The sequence below is a fragment of the Pseudomyrmex gracilis genome, unplaced genomic scaffold (assembly GCF_002006095.1).
Source record: "Pseudomyrmex gracilis isolate BER0280 unplaced genomic scaffold, ASM200609v1 scaffold_69, whole genome shotgun sequence".
Taxonomy (NCBI): domain Eukaryota; kingdom Metazoa; phylum Arthropoda; class Insecta; order Hymenoptera; family Formicidae; genus Pseudomyrmex; species Pseudomyrmex gracilis.
In genome coordinates, this window is record NW_018020653.1 from 506,629 (window position 1) to 526,278 (window position 19,650).

Here is a 19,650-nt window from a genome sequence, read left to right on the forward strand (position 1 = left end):
TGGTAGACTTGCAAAAATGTACGGTTTTAAATTTCTGACAATCAGATGGCATATGGGCGCGTTGGGAGAAGAGCAAATGAGGAAATAAAAAGTGCGAGAGAGAGAGAGAGAGAGAGAGAGAGAGAGAGAGAGAGAGAGAAATAACTCCGGCACACATTATTTTATTACAGTAGTGTCAATGCGCGCGCGGTCTTGCCACGTCGAAAACATCAGTTCCCGTTTGACCACTAAAGTCCAAGCGACGTTTGAGCATGTGTAGCATTTGGATGGGTGATCGCCAAGTATTTCGTTCACTGTTGGAAATTTTTACGCCAATGTGATTGTTTCTTAAAGTGTTATAAAACACACTCCTCCTCGTACAAGGATTTTACGAATAAAAAAAAAAAAAAACAATTACAGTAGTACTCTATTAATTAAAACCAAAATCTAATCCCCGTTAATAAAATTGTCTCCATCCCCACTTCGGCGAAAAAAGAGCGGCCGTAAAAGCTGACAGGTTTACGACTGATTCTTTTTTTTTCGCTCTGTACTGTTCGCTCCTAATTCTTTCTCTTTTGTTCTTCATTCCTTTATGCGTCAGCATTCCTTATTTTACTTTTTCAAGTAGGCGAGATAATTTATGGCTTTTGCCAGAAAAAAAAAAGACCCACCCGCTACTCCGTTAATTGAGCATCCTCAAACTTTTTCAATTAACAGAGAACCGTATCTATATTATCTTACTATTAAGTTAATAAATAATTAAATTAATTTTTTTATACAGGTTTTTGCACAAGTTCTTCGAGTGTAAAAAAAAAAAAAACTGTGAGAAAGATCGATTGAACATCCTGCATATTATACAAGCTCTCTCGGACTACGTCCGCAAAAATCGAAATCAGATATTCTCTTTGGGACACACATTGTTTAACATTCCAACTCGCAGCGGAATCCGCATATCGCTTTGTTTTAGTGACACTGCGACATCCAATTACGCCACGTTCTTATTTTATTTTCTCCGTGGTGATGACTTATTAGATTGAAGTCCAATTATTTGAACTGTGCGTTAACTCGACGAGAGCGATTATTTCGACGGAGATTGATTGATTGATAAATCAAAGATTGTGTATCGTTTAGAATTTCGATAGAAAAAAAAAAAAAAAAAAAAATTCAATTAATTTTGACCGAAATTTCTATTTTCAATACATGATAATCAGTGTTTTCGTATACAATCGGCAATCAGCGTTCGCATGTTTAGCGTCTTTCTTTCTTCGATTGGCAAACAAAAATTGCGCAACGACGAGACTCTCCAGCGTCACTTCCTGTATACCAGAATTCCAGAATCGCACAGCCATTATTCGTCTGTGTTCCGTTCGTTATTTTTCTTCTTTTTTAGAAGCAAAAAAGTATTAAGAAATCTCTCTCTCTCTCTCTCTCTCTCTCTCACACACACACACACAAACGGCGCCCGACTATATTCTAGCTTTTTCTTCTCTTTGTCTTATTTTTTCTCTTCCTTATTCGCTTTCTTCCTTTTGGATATTTGCGCGATGACGAGAGCGTCTTCGACATTAGGAATCCATGACGAACGCGCCAATATGTGGCAGACGTTGTGAGTGTCTCGACGATTATGTTTGTTTTACAATGATGAATATTATATAAACGTGAACTCTAAAAATACTATATACTACGTGGTTAATTAACGATTCGTTTGAAACCGAGCATTTTCTTTCGCGCAAAATTATTATCGAGAAATAGTTCGATTCCTTATTGCAAGCTCTCATAGCAGTCATTATTAATTGAATAAAAGCTTGACTAATATGTTACTATACTCGCGCTCATTCTCGAGATAAAAATAGTCGCGCGGCGTCTATGTGATATGGCTTCTACACACACTGTGACAGATTGGAAATTCTTTTTGAATTGAAAATTTCTACCGCGAGATTTTTAAATTGTCATACGTGTAACTTCGATTTTTTTTTATCCACCTTTGTTCTATTCTAGAAAAATTTATTTTATTCTAAAAACTTAAGAATTTTGACTCATCATTTTCGCGCTATTGCCGGACGACGGACCATCCCTGACACCGAATTGCATTCGCGATCGCAATCGCGATTTATTAAAGAAAACGTAAGAAGCGAGAGACGTGAGCGGTCACGGTACAAGATGCGTCGATCGCGCCGATGGTAATAAAAAGAAACGTGCGAGAGATTATCGTCTAAGACTGTGAATTGCGCTCATCTGGAACGCGATTGGAAGCGTCTTGTACGCGCGTTATCTTACGCGCGAGAGCGCGCACATCTATCGAAAAAATGATCTTTTTTGTTTGTAAAACTTTCAAATTTGATCGAGTTTTTTTTTCGCAACGAGACATGCAAGTTGCAGCTTTGCTCGGAGAGATAATCGATAAATCTCCAAGATTTAATTAACATAAATTTTAAAAAATGACCTTGAGCACGCACATGCGCACAGAACAAAAAAGTATTTCGCGCGTAGAAAATCATACGTTACACAAATAAGAGTGTGCGTTAGTAAATTGTATTCGTATAGTTTTTCAATGTGGCGAGAGCGACCAATTGTGCGCGCGGTGACAGGTTTACGGGTAAAACCCGTGGCTGCATAAAACGTAAATCGTAATTGCAACTAATGATAGTTTAAAATATTTTTAACGGCGTAATGTGCCGGGGCGTAACTGCGCGGAGAACACAACTGGTTTTGCCACGGCGTTTATGTGTGTGTCGAGACATAAAGATTCTGAAAAGAAAATAATGGCACTCTTCTCTCCGCGCACAGCCTCCGCAAGTATCTTCCCTCCGTTTGCTTCGTCCTCGACGTGCGGTCGTGTCACGATGCAGGAATGTATCGAATTTCCAAGTTTGGGAACAACTGCTACCTCGCGCGCAATTTGTGCCACGGCTCCGACACGCACACACGTTAATGTAGTAGCACACGTATGTATATGTGCACTACACAAACATACATATATATCGCGCGCAATATGTATATACGTATTGCACCCGTCCGAGCACCCGCAAGTGTTTTACATCGCAAGAGACACGCGTTGTGCTTTGACTTTCACAAATACTTTACGTACGTAATAAATCTCTTTTGAACTAAGTGTGTGTGTATCGAGTATCACAACAGATGTGAAACGAACACACGGAGAACAAAAAAAAAAAAAAGAATCTCGTGACGTGAACACGTGACAATTTGCGTCATGTGAACCGAGCGTTTGTTTTTTTTAAAAAAACAAGCAAATACAATAGTATCCCGATTGGCGACGATGCGAAGAGAGAAGAGACGACTTGGATCGTAAAGGACGCAACAATTTACGAAAGATAGCAGATACACTTTATTGCAAACTTAACTCTTGCTTTTGCGGTCGGAGGGGAACAGACTCCGCTGCACGCGCGTTCGCCACCATCAGCGTGTGACTTCGGACACAACCGTGACACAATCGCGAGGATTAATCCAAAAAGCATTCGAATTTCAATAGACGCCGTTAATTGAAAAAAAAAAAAAAAAAAACGCTCACAATAAACACGTGATTCGGATACTGGCGCTATACTCGCTATTCGAGGAAAAACAGATGTACCATGTGTGTTTAAATGCGCAGCACTACGAGAGAGCACTTGTTCCGAGCCCGTTCTCTGACGACGGCATAATTCAAACTTACTTGGCAATGTAATCCTTCCAGGAAGCTCTCAGATTTACGTTACAATTTACACGCATCAGAAGGTGCTATATTTAGCAATCCCCGAGGAAAAAATAAGGGGAGAGGGGAGAGAGAGAGAGAGAGAGAGAGAGAGAGAGAGGAAGAAGAGATCAAAAGATATATAATAACGAGCAATGAATCGCAGAAAGATTTGAAGGGAGAGTGAGGACAGTAGAATATGGCCGCTCGGTCACCACATCCTATCGAGCGACCATTTCTCTGTGTTCTCGCATTCCCCGCAATCTTTCTCGCGATTTATTGGCCGTCATTAGTGTACGTGCAACAGCTGCTACAAGTAGAGTTTTAATATAAGGTAAATAGATAAATAAGGTGAATATCTCCCCTTCGCGCTTTTATCACTTGACATCGCAAAAAGAGGGGAGCAGAAAGTTCTCACAAAGTTACTGACACACGAGCGATCTACATTACAGATATATTACAAGCTGTCACTATTGTGTGTGTGTGTGTGTGTGTCTGGAGAAGGAAAGGGAAGAGACAAAGTTAACACTATAGACAGTTCCATACATTTGCCAGTAAAATTTTATAGAGTGGCTAAGAAATGGAGATTTTTTTCGCGCGCGCGCGCGCGCACACACACACACACACACACACAACTTCGTGAGAAAACAGAGGCATGATAACGTGCGAAAAAAACCGACGTGAAAGAAACCCCCCCATCGGTCCTTTAGTAGCTTTAAAATATTTTTATTTAAAATATATTTATTTCAGTGAGCTGAGACATTCCACTTGTCATTGATCCTGTGCGCGGTTGCTGGCTGAGAATTCCAAGCATTTTTATAGGTTTCGCAAATAGTTCTAGCCTTTAGATATTTTTGTTTTAATTCGTTTGTACGAGTGCTGGCAGCTGGCCAAGCAACACGCGCGAATTGTCTTCCTTAGTATTGGTGTAGTTTTTATGTATCACGGTTCGTATTCTCTCGGTATATATCCACTGTGCAACGTATAGACACATGTGTGTGTGTGTGTGTATATATTACTTTTCGCAATAATAACTTCTTACAAACCTGTTCACCTGTGATATCGGATGGATATCAACAAGCAAATTCTAATCGCGCTATTGCAAAAATCATAACAATTTCAATGCGACGGATTTTGCTTAAGTGCATTGAGAAGAGCGGCGCATCTGTCCAAGTCTGTTGTTGCTTAGTTGGAACCGTGAGACTTCGTCTCGGTGTGTCTCGCTTTCTGCGGGACGACCCGCAAGAGGAGGCTATAAGTCCGAGAGTCTTGATCGCCAGATTTCTCGCGTTTTTCAGCGGGGCGAGAAAGCGCGCGTCGCGGCCCTGGCGGATGGAATGCGGGCGCGGCGAGTCCCGGCGAGTCTCGGCGTTGCGCGGTGTATGGTATGGCAGTGATTCTCAAACTTTTTTTTATTTCGCGGCGTACTGTAAAACATATCGGACTTTTTGCCGATTAGACGCAACGACAACCATGGGACCATGGGTTCAATTCGTCGCGATCGCGAATTGTGACAAAAATCTCCTGTGCGCGAACACGCGCTGTTCTCGAAACTATATAGATGCGCTTTTAAAATATATTCGACGGTACCGTCTAGCTACCGCACAAGCGCCGTTTGAAAATCACTGCGGTATGGTAAGGATGTATAAATGCGTACTCGCGCGGTGGAATACACTCCGTGAACTTAAGCGGCGCTCACATACCGATATAGAGCGCGATTCCTTGTAGCGCATACACGCTTCCCGCTGCACGAGCGCACACGCGCGCGCGCGTACACACACACACACACAAATATATATGCGCGCTTCTCTCTTCTAAGATATTATTTCAATATAAGCTCTTTAAACATATATACCAACCTCTTTGAGGCGATGTCTCGCGGCCATTTTCAATTTTATAACGTCAGAAACGAGGAGAATCCAGGAAAATCGCCAAAGTTTTGCGCGCTTGTTCAAAAATAAACAAAAATTGTTTCCGTGTACAAACAGACGTTAGACGCGATAGAGTACATTTGCAAAATATACATGTCGATTTTTCTTTTGACTCCACGCAGAAATATCACATCAAACAAACGCGAGCTTTTGCAGCGTGTCGCGCACGCTGATATATAGTTGAATCGAGAAAAAAAAAAAAACAGTCCGGGATACGTTTTACGCGAGTGCGCTCTATTGTTGATTCCACACGTGCGTGTACACAGAAATATAAGTTTTTACTTTCACAAAAAAAGTGCGCGAAACTTTGGCGATTTTCCGCGCTTCTGACGTCGTCAAAATCCAAGATGGTCGCGAGAAATCTTAAATAGAAGTTTGGCGGACCGTTTTCCTCCTCCACCTTCTCTCTTGAAAAAGGCAAATGTAAATTCGACGCTCTCGTGTGTCTAATCAAAGTTTTTTTCTCTCTCAAATATTTCGATGTTACATCGCTGCCAATGCTTTTATCGCTAATTGAGACTCGCAGCCTGTGTGCTGCTGTCTCAAATATCACTCCTATTATATCTAAAAAAAAAATTGTTCTAATTTATTCGCGTCTACATTTTCGCACTTATTTTGACAGATTTTTCACACATAAACATTGAGGAACGAAAAAGTTTTTTTTTTAGAAAATCCTTCGAGTGGATTAAAGGAATCTTCGTGTGGTTTCAATGGAGATTGTACCGTTCGGTCCACGGAATTGCCCAAGCACAGAGATTTTCATAGACACATAGCGGGATTGTGATGAAGGCGACGAATGTGGAATCACATCGTGTGGACGATGGAGTTACATAAATTCGTAAATTACGTTGGATTGCGATGACTATCAATGGCGCGTGAGGTAGAGAATATGCGAGGAGGTATGCACGTGAAGAAAGAAATCTATCGGCGAAGTCTCAAACGAAGATTGGTATGCGACTCAATATCAATAAAAAAAAAAAAAAAAAAAAACTGATAACAGGAATGAGGGGGCGGTGACGCTATTTTTCGTTATGACAATAATCTCTGTTAATCCGCTGTTACTTTAGCGCATAGTTTTCCGAGTTTTTATCTCTCTCAAAGTGACATTACACAGATAAGACGCGCGATAAGAGATTCGTTTGTTCTATTCTCTGAATGAAGAAGCTTATTCAACAATGACAAAAATGTCTCGAGCGAAATGTTTCGCGGACTTTGTTAATAAAATCTCGAATCAAGTTTCGTTTTTATTAAAATCACAAAGTAAGAATAGAGTAGCAAAGCATCAATAAAGTTTGTTCTCTTCTATATTATATAAATATATATAAACAAAAATAATAATAAATAAATAAATAATAACATTACCTGATGAAACATAATACCGTATTAAATAAAAAGTTAAAGAAAAATACAAAATAAATTCGTAAAATTATTGCGTGTATTTCAATCACACTTCGCGCAAATTTGTTGATTATAAATTCCGTCGTCATGGAAGCTCAGAATTAATGAAATATCGGATAATGTAAAAGAGTCACAGATTGAGAGACACATTTCAAAAATTAATTCGCGCATCCCCATTCTTCAGTTGTTTTATCGGCAAGAAATGTAACGCGTCGCACAAACATATCTACATTTTAATCAGAGCAGTTTAGAAAAAATTACTTATAAAAAATAATTAACTTCCTACGTGTAAATGTGTAATTTGTTGAAAAATGCATTAGAGAGAAAGCGCGTGTGTGTGCGACGATACCGCCCGTACACATACACGCATTCCCGCTGAATCGCGCGTATCTTCGCGAGATTGCACTTCTCGTGCACAGAAGACCGGGCTACAAGAGAGAAAGAGGTAGAAGAGGGGGCGCATCGTCGTAACGCTCCAGCAGCACACGCACACAGAGCGCGATGTGCACGCGATTTCGCTCGCTCGCTCGCTTGCGCGTGGTATACACGTCCAAAGATACGTTTTCTGTGTGTGTATATATATATGTATGTGTGTAAAAGAGAGAGAAAGAGAAGCGGCAATGAAGAAGGGAGAAACTGCTTTTACATACCTATCCCGAGGATCGATCCACGTAGTCTTCCGGGTGTTATGATCGATGAAATACACCTTTCCGTCGTAGTCCCGGGCGACATCCCACCCTTCCGGAAGCGGTATCTCCCCATTCCGTCTCCTTGGCATATTTCACTGCGCTCTAAATCCATCCAAAACCTCTCTCTATCGCCGCGCGGTCGACAAACGCATATCTGTGCGCGCGCGGACACACGGGCTTCTCGGGCCGCATATACACCTCGCTCGCTCGTCGGGTGACGCGAAAAACAGGAGAGAGAGAGAGTGAAATAGATAGACGACAAAAGAGACAGAGTAGAGAGAAAGGAAGGAATGAGAGGACAGGGCGACCGGGTACGGAGAGAACAGCGGAATGGAATAAACGAGACGGCGAACGAGCGGCTTTCACTGGTGCAACGAAGACAGTGATGAAAAACGTATTGCACATGTACACACACACACACGTACACACACCCTCACCTACTACACCCTATATATATATATATATATGTACGCAGCCACCAGTTTTGTACATACATGTGTGTGTGTTGCGGCACGTTCTTTCTCTTTCTCTACTCGCGCGCACTATTCCGCCATCATGAATACCTCATTATCATGAGTGGAGTGACGTCAGAGTCCCCGCCTTCAGATTCCTCTCGAGCGGAATTCCACCGTTAAAACAGCCGGCCGTCGGAGTAGCAGCCGGAGGCGGCGAGCAGCGACGACAGTGACAGTGTCGTAGTGTTGCACTCGCACGAGTGCATCGATTGGATGTACTTCGCGTATCATCACCACCACTTTTCTTGTAGACTCCCTCTTCTCACTTTTCTTATTTTTTTTTTTTTTTTATTTATTTTTTTTTATTATTTTTCTCCGCGCGCTCGCCAAGTTCTCTTTTAAACGAATTTCGAATTATCTCTTCTTTATAACGTCAGACACGACCTTCCTCTTCTTCACTACGTACGTAGGAAATCCGAAGAGAAACAAAACAACAACAACAACAACAACAACACTCTGAGATATATTCTTACCGCGCACTCATTCTTTCTCCGATCGAACACGTCGTCCGGCGCAACTTGTCATTTCACTCTCCGAGAGACGTACGTGTAATCCCCTCTTCTGTCAGGTGTCACCTCGATGTCTTTTTCACTTCGCACTTGTGCAGTCGATGATCAGTTCGATAATTCTCCTTAGAAAAGTAATTACGAACGTGTGTGTGTGTGTTCGCAAAACAGCAGCGATCCTCACACAACTATCGGTATTCGCACGCGCGCTTCGACGCGACGATATCTGATATACATAAACTTGGCGATCTCTTCTGCTCCTCGACACTATATAGACAGACGACGGTGTCTTTCGCGGCAGCTGCGGGGCAACAACAGCGACGAAGATGTGGAAACGATAGATGATGATTCTTTCGAGACTTGGAGGTTTCTTTAAAAACGCGACGCTATATATCGCCGGGGTTTCAACGTGCAACAACACACAGTTGTGATAGAGCGTACGCGTTTTCACCGCGTATACCCTTTTCCTTCGTCGGTCCCGGCTTGTGGTGGCCGAGCGGCAGATCTTGACGTCTTTCGTATGCAAGGAATGTGAGCACACTCGATGCTTTCCCCTCTCTCTCTCTCTCTCTCTCTCTCTCTGTCTCTCAGCGTTTCTGTGACTTTCTTCGTACGTTGAGTTTTTTGACCGAATGCTATCAAGTCAGTCCACTATTGTTTTGCTCGTACACATATACACACACATATGATAATATATATCTTAATCACAGTATATATCTGTATATAAATTATATATGTAATGTATATATAAAAACAAGCTACAGTAAGCTACAGCGCGCACTCACGTATATCACGAAGGGATACAAGCACTAAAAATTTGGTCCCCGTGCGATCTCATCGATCATTTGGTACCGATGAGAGAGAAACTCGCACCTACCTACGATTCCTTACAGTTCGGTTCAACAGTAATCCTTGTTCTCACGCACGATTTCGCCAGGTACAAGTGCACACCATGTTTCACGATATAATACGCGACGAAAACGATTTTCTCGTTTCTGGCGGAACTAGTAATCGCATCAGCTACGAGCATGCCGAGTGTTTGAGACATGCCACTGAACGTTCATGCCGTGTGCGCGCCTGGCAATACCTCCCTCTCTCTCTCTCTCTCTTTCTCTTTGCTTCTCGCTCGTCTCTCTCCTCCCGCTACTCACAACGGCTATATAATACCACAAAAACTGTCTCCCTCCAACTGCTTCGACAATGTCCGTCTTCGTTTAACTCAGCGTCGCGCGTTTTCGTTGCACGTTGCGGGCTGCAGCAGCCGAGCGCGACTGTCTCTGTCACGCTCGTCCGATGACGATTATTACCGATCTCTTTCTCTACCGCTGAGTGTGTTTCTGACCGCTGTGTACGAACGGCAGCGGGAATAGACGAACGTATTGCCCTTTCGGCTGCTTCGCATATTTTCCGCTATGTTTTTCAAGTGGCGCTAGTCGTGGGCGCAGGTGCACCGGGATTATCATCTCGAGTAGGGAACGAGTGGGATGCGCACGCGCACTTTTTCACACGTTTTCGTCGAGCGCTTAGTAGCTGCTCACACTCCCGCAGCACACGCGCAGCTGATCACGTGGCCTACGTCCGCGTTAAGAAGCTTGTACGGCGGAATTGAAGTCGTGTTTTTTTTTTGAAACGCCAACGTTTCTGATTGGACGGTTTGGTATAGATCTTACGGTTACGCTTAAAACTTTTTCTATTCGGATTCAGATATTGGCTGTCGAATAAATAACTCTAGAGAACTCTCTATCCGAGCAGCCAATGAAAATTTTTGTTTCCGAACGAGAACAACGCGGCAATGAAATCTTTAAGCTAATACAGGCTTGAAACAGGCTGTAGTGTGGGAACTTATTTGTATGCATGTGCGTTAGGTTAGGTTACGATAGTTTTATTAATGCAACTAGATTGTAATTTACTTTGTAATTTATATATATTTTACTTGTTGTCAGTATAAGAAATGGCGTTTACGTTTGGATCTCCAACGGTTACTTCCAGCAATATTGGATTTGGAACGCAAAAGTAAATTATATGTATAAGTTAATACATCACTACTTTTGAAAAAACATTTAACACAAAATATTACAGCAATGATGTATAATAAATTATACCACATCAGATTTTCTTATTAAATCGACATGTGTACACGTTATATTCTACGATGTAAAAAAACAAATGTATTATCAACTCTTATTTTTGTTTCAAGACCAGCGACAACAGGTTTTGGTACAAGCAATACAGCCTTTGGTGCTGCAACTACAACGCCTAGTACAATGACATTTAGCACATTATCTTCTCCGGCAACTACAGTAGGACTTAATTTTGGATTTGGTAGTACAGCAACCTCGAGCACACAGACGCAAAGCAGTTCGCTTTTGGGATCTAATACATCTAGTACAATGGCCACTCCAAGTTTATTTTCCACTCCAATGACATCTGCATCTTTATTTTCTAGTTTTACACCAAGTACAACAAGCTCTTTAACATTTGGTGCAACATCTAATACAACAGCAGGAGCAAGTTTAACTTTTGGTACAGCCACTACTAATAGTAAGTATATATATATATATATATATATATAACTTTGTATACAATTTAAAAAAACAATTATAACACTAAATTATTATAATATGCAATAATGTTGTGTGTACAGCTTCTTTATTTGGATCTGGAACTGGAAATACTTTATTAGGCACAGCAATCGGTGCTACCGCTATCACTACTACTACTACTACAATTGCAACTAAAGGACTCGGTGGCTTGGATGTTTCTCTTAATAATAAAGGTCTTTCTCAAGGTAGTAGTAGTGCAACCGCTGCCAAAGAAAATCTACTGCCAAATGAACTTGTGCAAACCATAGATAAATTCAAGTAATTATTTTGATAGATACATATGAAGTATATATATATATAAATATATATATATGATATGTTAGTATCGATTCTTTACAGGGAGTTTGTAAAAATACAGAAAGGCCTGTCTTCTGATATAGCAAGAGGTTCAGCGAGACCGCTGAATCGATGTGCGGAAGATATAGCGTCCTTGATGGAGATGTTGTCTACTTTATCTGGTTCTGTGCAACGGGACAGTTCTTCAGCTGATAAATTGAAGCAAGACACAGCAAAGGCATTGCAAAATGCCGAAATAGCTCAAAGAACTCACGATACTCCACCGGGCTTGCAATATGAAAATAATGCACCTCTTCAATTTTTCATGGAACTAGCCGAAAGTTTTGAATATGATTTGATATTATTTAGGTCACAAATCGAAACGACGGAAAAGCATATACAAGCTATGATGGCACCGAGAACATTAACGCCGCAAGGTATGTTACTTGTTTTATTAAATAAATTTAATTTAAATTGAGGAAAAAATTCTTTTAATCATCTTATATCGCTTCGATAGAATTAACTGTAGCCATGAGCAAGATTCACGAGTCTCTGATCGCGGTTGCTGGTCGATTACAAAATGTGCACGCTAAAGTGCAACAACAGAAGGAGCAATATCTCAATTTCAGAAAATATGTACTGAAAGACAACACGAATGTTTTCGATAGTATTACAGCAAATAGTAAATCTACTCGAAACACTACTGGAAAAATTACGAGCGGTCCTACTCCTTTTGGGCCAGGTAATACCTCATGCACTTGAAATTAGTAATCTTGTACCGCCGCAACTGGTACCGCAAGCCTGCGAATTTAGGAAACTTTCAGAATTTACTTGAGAATAAATGTATTAATTTTTTTAAAATAATTTTGGTTGCTGAGTTCAAGGCCGACTTCAAAATTTTGTTATTGTGTAAAGATTTTAAAATGATGAAACAAAACGTCATCCCAAAAATAACTATTTTGACAATATTTTCTTGTTTATCACAAACAAACTCATTTGTGATCTGCAGATCTGTATGTTTTTACATTTAGATCAAACAAATAAGATTGTTTTTTATTACAGGCAATAAAAATTTTCTAACATCGACAACATTGAATTCAAACCGACCTACGAGTTATGAAACACGAAATTCCTTAGGTAATTAATTCCTTAGGCTTTGTTGTTAACTCTCTTTTATAATTCTTTTATATATATATATATATATATATATATATATATATATATATCGCCGTTTCTTCACACTAAAAAAGTAAAAAATTCCTTTAAAAAAAAATGACTTTAAAAAAAATCACCTCCTCCCTAAAAATTTCCTACCTTCAGGTCTTGCGTGGATCTAGTTACAAGGTAGAATTTACTAATATACGTAACGTCATTTATTACTAAATGGAATCGACGTAATTTTTCTAATTAAAACTATCTACTTTTTTTCTCTTTTTCTTATCTTGCAAATATATTGGTTCATCGACGATTTGGCTTTAATTTGTAGGGAAACAGTAGAGACTGTAGTTTAAAATTATTTTGAAGTATTCAACTTTTATTTCAGATTTTATATTGCGAAGTGTAGGGAACGGGTAACATGTGTATTTTTATAATGTATATATAATGTATACGTATGTACACACACACACAATATTTTTATTGGTAATATTTGACTTTTCTATTCTTTGAGCAATTTGTGTAATGATATTGGAAGACTTACTTTTGAAATCACGCTTCCCAAACAAACAACAACACGCGCATATACGCACACACGTATACAGATACACACACAAACACATGCGCGCGCACGCATGTGCTGTAATCATGCGGTAACGCGCTTGCGTTAAGTATAAATACTAATCACTAAAAGAAAAATACTATGTCAAATCCGTTACAAATATGAATAAAAATTGCAACATGTAATTCAATATGGCTAAAATAAGTGTTCAAGAATCAGTGGGTACTCGTGTATCTGCAATGTTTCATAGGAGTTTTTTCGAAAGAGTCCATAAATTACACGCATAAATTTTGAACGTAAACAGAAACGTCAATTAGTGTGAAAATATCGACAAGTAGATAAGAAAAAATACAAATGATAAAAACTCGAAGCCTCTTAAAACGATCTCACCAAAACTATAAATATTTACAGTGTATGAGAAATATTGCTTTGTGGCTTTAGCTATATAAACATTTTATTTTTACAATAACATTACTGCTGTTTTAAACTGTAAATTGAAAGTGATGATATGAATATATATATATTGTTACAGTTTGGGAAAGTTCGACATCAGTACCATCCGCCACTAACATTGTAGGCTCATCCACAAAACCACCAACTGCAAGTTTAAATTTTAACGTGCCAATTAATTTAACCGCACCATTGCCAGTAAATGGATCCAGTTCAAATTTTCAGCTTCAAAAACCACCAGTCGGTAATAAACGAGGAAAACATTGATCACTCACGTAGGATCATAATTTTTCTAATCTTCTTTCTGGTTTTTTTTTTTTTTTTGTATCGACATGTTAATTTTCAAGTTCGATACGATGTTGCAGTCTTCTTTTTACTAGAGTGTTAGTATTAATGTAAGTTAAAATCAAACATTTAAAAAGTATTTTTATGTTTTGCATTTGATTATAGAGTTAATGTGTTATTTCTTCTTTTTTTATATTTCTTTTTCTCTTTCTTACATATATACATCTTTTTCTCTATTTCTCATGGAGTAAATTAATGTTCGACTCTCTAAACATTAGAGTTTATTATATTAGAAAAAAATTTATATTTATCTTATATATTGTACAAATATATATATATATTTTGTATTAATTTACATCAATCTCATCTCTCACATCATCGTATGATTAAATATCCAAAGATATGCGATTTTTTGAAATAATATTATTATACAGAAACACACTATTAATGTGTTTCTGTACATTATTATTAACGTGTTTTTGTACAATAGTTAATAATGTATCTTTATCTATTGAATATTATTCTACACACATGTATTGACTTCATGTTTTATATTACAAATTTCAAAGATCAAAGTTGATAAAATAATGTAATGGAAACTTAATGATAAATTGGTCCCTCTTAACATGTGTAAATAATTTTGTCTCAAATAAAAACGTAAATAAACCGTGGAGAGCAGTTTTTGAGTGATAAAAAAATGGTGAAACTATAAGCTACGTGTAAAAAAGTATGCGGTTTAATTCGATAGTACGCGTAAAATATAAAAAGATATCTTACATATAATTGATAATACCTCAGAAAATAGCACCAACTTGCACGATTGGAATCAGAAGTTTAAAAGCACTTTGAATATACAAATTTGCGTTAGAAGCCTGTATAAAAAGCAATAGATTTTTGTAATATTATAGTTATTTGAGCTCGTATATTTCATAATTTTTTTAGATTTGTAATAATAGAAAGAGAAAAACAACTTACTTCTGTAAAAGTCGTTGTTACGTTCGTTTTAATTTTGTCCGATTTTTCTTCAATTTCCGCAAACTGTTTTAAGGTCTGGCAGAACAACTTCGCCAGAGAACTAATCTGATTAGAAAGAATACGAGTAAGTTGCACCAAAGCGTCGGCTTCGCTTACTGTACGGCGACGTTTCTTGATTATTAACAGTTCCGCCGTTTTATGAAATCTCTCTATGGAAAATGCTGTGAACTTGGCCAGTGTCGATATGGCATTTCGAAAGATTTCTCCATGGTCTGTGGGCGATGATGCGAGATAATTTTCCGTTTCCACCCAAACCTGAAAGTATCGGCGTTTAATTTCAAACAGAAATTTGATGAACTTGATTAAACACAGTCTTGTTCCTAGAATAAATATTTTCTTACATCGTGTAGTTTTTCGTAAGTAATATCAATACCGAGATCGTGACAGGCACATTGTAATTTATCTCTCAAGTCCATGTCAAAGATTTCATCGTCACTGTGTTCTTCATCTAAATCACAAAGTTCTTTGATCTCTTCCAATGTTTCTTTCACAGAATTCGCGTCTTTCTCGTCTAACTGTATCAAGTGTTGCCGAATTTTCAGATTGCTCTGTTTTGATAATATTTCTAGAACTTCTAAATGAACAAGTCCCTGATAATCATCAAAAAGACTTCCAAAATTCACTTGTCTAGCTAATTCGCGCTCCTCGGCTGTTTTCTCCGCGATCTCGGCTTTTTCCTTGGCTTCTCTAAGAATTTGCGATAAAATAGGTTTCTCAGGTTCATTTGTGAAAAAGGCTCTTTTCTTCTTCAATCCGGGATCACCCTCTTGCAACACCTCCATTGTTTTTTTCCCAATAGCCTCTAACGTATCCAAACCACCTGTCATGACCTTGCTACCAGTAGATTCAACTAGCTTCGTGATCGAAGAAACTCCTGACATCAGATTCCCGAGTCCGAACGAACTATACGATTGATCTTTTTGTTGTTCCTGAATTTCTGGCTTATCTGGTAAAACAAAAGAAAAAAAAAATACAAATGCATCATAAAATGTAATTTATACAATACACGTGTACATATATCGGTTTGTTCTAAAAAGTACGTATTGTTTTTTTTTTTTAATTTTTTAAAATGAAATTAAGACTCATTGAATCGGTTTATATAATTTAGCTTGTGTAAATATTTATATACGGTACTGTTCAAATATGTTTAGTATCTGCGCTATGTCGTGACATGTAATTTCACTTATTGAAAAACAAATTATCCGAACAATCCAATATAAGATTTGGTTGGCATAGAAATTGTATCAAATACTATACCATCGGGTGTGGCAGCTTCATCTTGCGTTATTGTTTCTGTAGGATCTTGTGCAAGTCCTTGAGAAATATAAGTTTTTGAAATATTAAGTCCTTGAGACACATGAGTGCTTAGAGTAGTCATACTTGTGGCGGCTGTGTCGATTAACGAAGAGACGTTCCAGTTTCCCCAATTGCTCCAACTTGCCGAAAAATTGTCCTGATCATCGCTTGCTAAGGTAAGCTTTTTTAACACAGGTTGTAATTTTTCTTCCGTCAGTTCATCTGGCAGTTGGGCATCGAGTCCCTCCCAATCTTCCAGCTCAAAAACTTCTTTAAATTTTTTATTCGACTTTAACTCCTCTGGCTCCAACAAATCATTTACATCTTCGGATTGATCGTTCATCAATCGTTCACATTTTTCTTCCGTAGATTCTGTATTCTTGCTCACAAAATGTTCATCCGAACACTTGTCTTGTTGTTCCACGGGAACATTGTCCATAGTGCGAGATTTATCTACTTTGTCACTTGAAATTCTAGTGCCTAGTTTCTTTGCACCCAATTTGGTAGATGCTTTTTGTCTTGTATTTGTAGAAACGATTCCAATCTTTGTTGTTTCTACTTTCGACTTGGTATCATCCGTTTTTACAATCTGTTTGTCTATTGCAGATTTAGTATCTTTGTTCATAGAGGAAGGTGTATTGTCTCGACTAATAAAAGTCTTTTCCGAATCACCAACTGGTTTGATGACATCGCTTTCATGAACTTTGACATTGCTATCCGTCTTATTATCGTTATCACTAATAACTGATGTCACTTTTTGACCTTTCGCCTCATGCGGCAGAGCAATGCTCGCCTTGGATTCGGATCTTGTCCAGTAACTCGAACTTCCGCAATGTGGACGTTCGACGTACTCAGTGTCCGAGTCGGACTCAGAATCCACCGTTGACTTCTTATAGGCCGGTTGGACATTCTTTTTGACAGTCATACTACTGATCAACTCCTCGTCGGCACTCTCAAAGTCAGCATCGCTCTCGGATGTCGCCATCTCCGTCGGTTTGAAGTTTATTGTCTTGGAGAAGATGGGATTTCAAGTACGTATATACCGTATATTGAAAATTGAAGTAAATTGTGCGGAATCGAGTCAACGTCACCTTCAAATCCTCTAAAGTTATACAAACATATGTCCACACTTTTTGTTTGTATATTACACGGATACGTGTGAACACATCATGCAGGCATACATATCACATATATACGTGTCAGAATGTACATACGTATGTATTGTACATACATACATATATACGTTCTATCACAGTAGTGATCACGTGGACAACCGAATTAGCATGCCATTTGAATACCGTATGGTTCGCTCGCTTTAGCAAGTGTTAGCAAGTTTTACCTTGGGTTTGTTCTTTTTCTTTACACTGGAGCTGCACTAGTGCAAGTGACGTACACTAAAGCCCGTATCAGACTGCGGATTAAAAAATTGAGATTGAACTTGCATTTAACATAATTTTTAATTAGAATAAAGTAACTCAATTTCAAGTCTAATAAACTTTGTTCTCTAATTGGTCTAATCTTTGTGAATTTCAGAGTTCTGAAACGTCTTTTTTTTGTGGAACCTCTTGGGATGCGATCACATTCAATCGGAGCAGAAAGTGTGGCAGGATTGTCAACCAATTGCCGTGCGTTTAGCAACTGGGAGCTCATTCGCGGATCTTTATAAATTAAATTATTGCAAAACTAGCAAAATAATAAAGAACTTTTCGATTCGGCACAATTCGTTCTACTTGCTTACAAGAGGTAATACGATTATTAATGAACGCTTGTATAATAAAAGTATGTTTACTTAACAAATCTCTTCTGTATAAAAATAAGTACATGTGTAATATATTTTGAGAGAGAACGCATTTAAGATTTCTGTTTATTAATTGTGGCAAATTCCGATTTAAGTCTCTTCATGATTTCTTCTCGCTGATACATGACTTCCTTGTAGCACAGAATAGAAAATGCGACTGGACATTCATACTGCACTGTTTCGATACATTTCGTATCTTTCATGGCATCAACGTCGAATCTGAATTGCGAGACTGACTCCACTGAAAAGCAAATAATCTACTTGGAATACATAGATATGTAAATTTATGTGTACGTATATATGTGTGTATGTAACATGTGATATCCAAGTCTATCAAAAACCAGATTTTCGTCAAAAATTATAGACTCAATCTGAATAAAAAAGTGCACAAAATATGATTGACTCAACTTACGGCAATAAAAACCGAAGACAAAGCAAGTTCGGTGCTTCGAACTGATGACGTAGCCTTTGTCATCTGGCCTGACAGCGTAATGTCCGTGCGCTACGTTACGGATCATCGGTAGATGACTTAAATGTTCCGTATATTCAACGGAATATTTCCAATGATCATAATTCCCGCTTTCGGTGATCACGAAAAAGTCCTCTCTGCGGTTCAACAAACAAGAGTGAATATCAGGTAAAATTTATTTATCAGGTAAAAAAGAATTTAAACAGTTTGTAACATTATATAGTTTATTTCTTTTTTCAAGTTAAAAAAAAATATTATTTGTTATAACAGAAGTTACATTTTATATACAAAAATATGTTTCTCAAAAATCCGAGACATTTATTTAAAGTTTCATTTTTTACTTACATTGTTGGATTCAATTTTTTCATATTGCTAAAATCCGCTACAAATTCCCACACGTGCTTAGGATCCGAATTATTTACGATGGCCTCAAACATAACTTGATGCTTCATCTTGTAAACGAGTAATATGTAAAAAAGCAAAATGCCTAGAAAACTTTGCGTGATAATTCTTGTTTTCCATTTCATGGGATTAAGATTCATTTTCTGTATCGACAAAACAATAAATTACTATGTAACTTCTTGTTTTTACGATTACACTTGTTTGTTTTAGATGCCGTTATTTGTAAGAACCGCTTAATTATTGTGTAGCTCGAGCTTCCGGTATTATTATCAGTTCGATTTGACAGATCGCGATAGGAGAAGACGAAGTCGGTAAAAACGACTCTCCGGCACGTCTCGATCCCACCAACTATACAAACGTTTATCTCTACGCGTTGCCGCACATCGCTGAATGGGATGTATCTCAGGGCTGTATTTATAAAAAGGCGTAAAAGAGATTTCTTTTTCAAAAATAGTAAGAAAAAATCCTCAAATACACGTATGTATGTTCTTATATAAAAAAAAAATAAATCCTCCATCAAATCTCTTATTTTCCTATTTCACATAAAACTAAAAAAACATTGTTACTGTATAAAAATCTCTAAGCAAAGACTATTCTACAAAAACACAGATAT

At 38.2% G+C, this 19,650-nt stretch overlaps 4 protein-coding genes and 1 long non-coding RNA gene across 9 annotated transcripts in view; 2 read left to right on the top strand and 3 right to left on the bottom strand.

The window, feature by feature from the left end:
- The window catches only part of LOC109854558 (protein kibra), a 28,814-nt gene extending 18,787 nt beyond the window's left edge, over nt 1-10,027 (bottom strand). The window contains exon 1 of the mRNA XM_020427762.1: nt 7,647-10,027. Within this exon, the coding sequence (XP_020283351.1) occupies nt 7,647-7,774 (128 nt within the window). The 5' untranslated portion in view covers nt 7,775-10,027. The remainder of the gene's footprint in view (nt 1-7,646) is intronic.
- A 364-nt stretch (nt 10,028-10,391) lies between these two features.
- On the top strand, nt 10,392-14,043 carry LOC109854560 (nucleoporin p58/p45-like). 4 transcript variants are annotated; one of them, XM_020427768.1, is made up of 9 exons: nt 10,392-10,571; nt 10,650-10,719; nt 10,904-11,247; nt 11,351-11,567; nt 11,649-12,022; nt 12,103-12,327; nt 12,648-12,722; nt 12,906-12,929; nt 13,835-13,897. In XM_020427768.1, the coding sequence occupies exons 2-8, from the start codon at nt 10,658-10,660 to the stop codon at nt 12,920-12,922; spliced, it is 1,314 nt and encodes a 437-aa protein (XP_020283357.1). In that variant the 5' UTR covers nt 10,392-10,571; nt 10,650-10,657; the 3' UTR covers nt 12,923-12,929; nt 13,835-13,897. The 4 variants fall into 4 exon arrangements, with proteins under 4 accessions (XP_020283357.1, XP_020283356.1, XP_020283354.1 ...); XM_020427765.1 differs by lacking the exon at nt 12,906-12,929 and having other exon boundaries at nt 10,393-10,571; nt 13,835-14,043; XM_020427767.1 differs by lacking the exons at nt 12,648-12,722; nt 12,906-12,929 and having other exon boundaries at nt 13,835-14,043.
- A 17-nt stretch (nt 14,044-14,060) lies between these two features.
- LOC109854559 (protein FAM114A2) lies at nt 14,061-17,648 on the bottom strand. Its single transcript, XM_020427763.1, has 4 exons — nt 16,330-17,648; nt 15,414-16,018; nt 15,013-15,327; nt 14,061-14,909 (listed from the first exon to the last, which is right to left on the bottom strand). The coding sequence occupies exons 1-4, from the start codon at nt 17,351-17,353 to the stop codon at nt 14,832-14,834; spliced, it is 2,022 nt and encodes a 673-aa protein (XP_020283352.1). The 5' UTR covers nt 17,354-17,648; the 3' UTR covers nt 14,061-14,831.
- On the top strand, nt 17,312-18,639 carry LOC109854562. Of its 2 annotated transcripts, none has more exons than XR_002250228.1 (4): nt 17,312-17,399; nt 17,902-18,111; nt 18,305-18,456; nt 18,551-18,639. It is a non-coding gene; the product is annotated as an uncharacterized LOC109854562 (long non-coding RNA). The 2 variants fall into 2 exon arrangements; XR_002250227.1 differs by having other exon boundaries at nt 18,531-18,615.
- On the bottom strand, nt 18,119-19,255 carry LOC109854561. Its single transcript, XM_020427769.1, has 3 exons — nt 18,981-19,255; nt 18,579-18,772; nt 18,119-18,407 (listed from the first exon to the last, which is right to left on the bottom strand). Exons 1-3 carry the CDS (start codon nt 19,175-19,177, stop codon nt 18,220-18,222), a joined length of 579 nt encoding a protein of 192 aa, XP_020283358.1. The 5' UTR covers nt 19,178-19,255; the 3' UTR covers nt 18,119-18,219.
- Nucleotides 19,256-19,650: the final 395 nt, after the last annotated feature.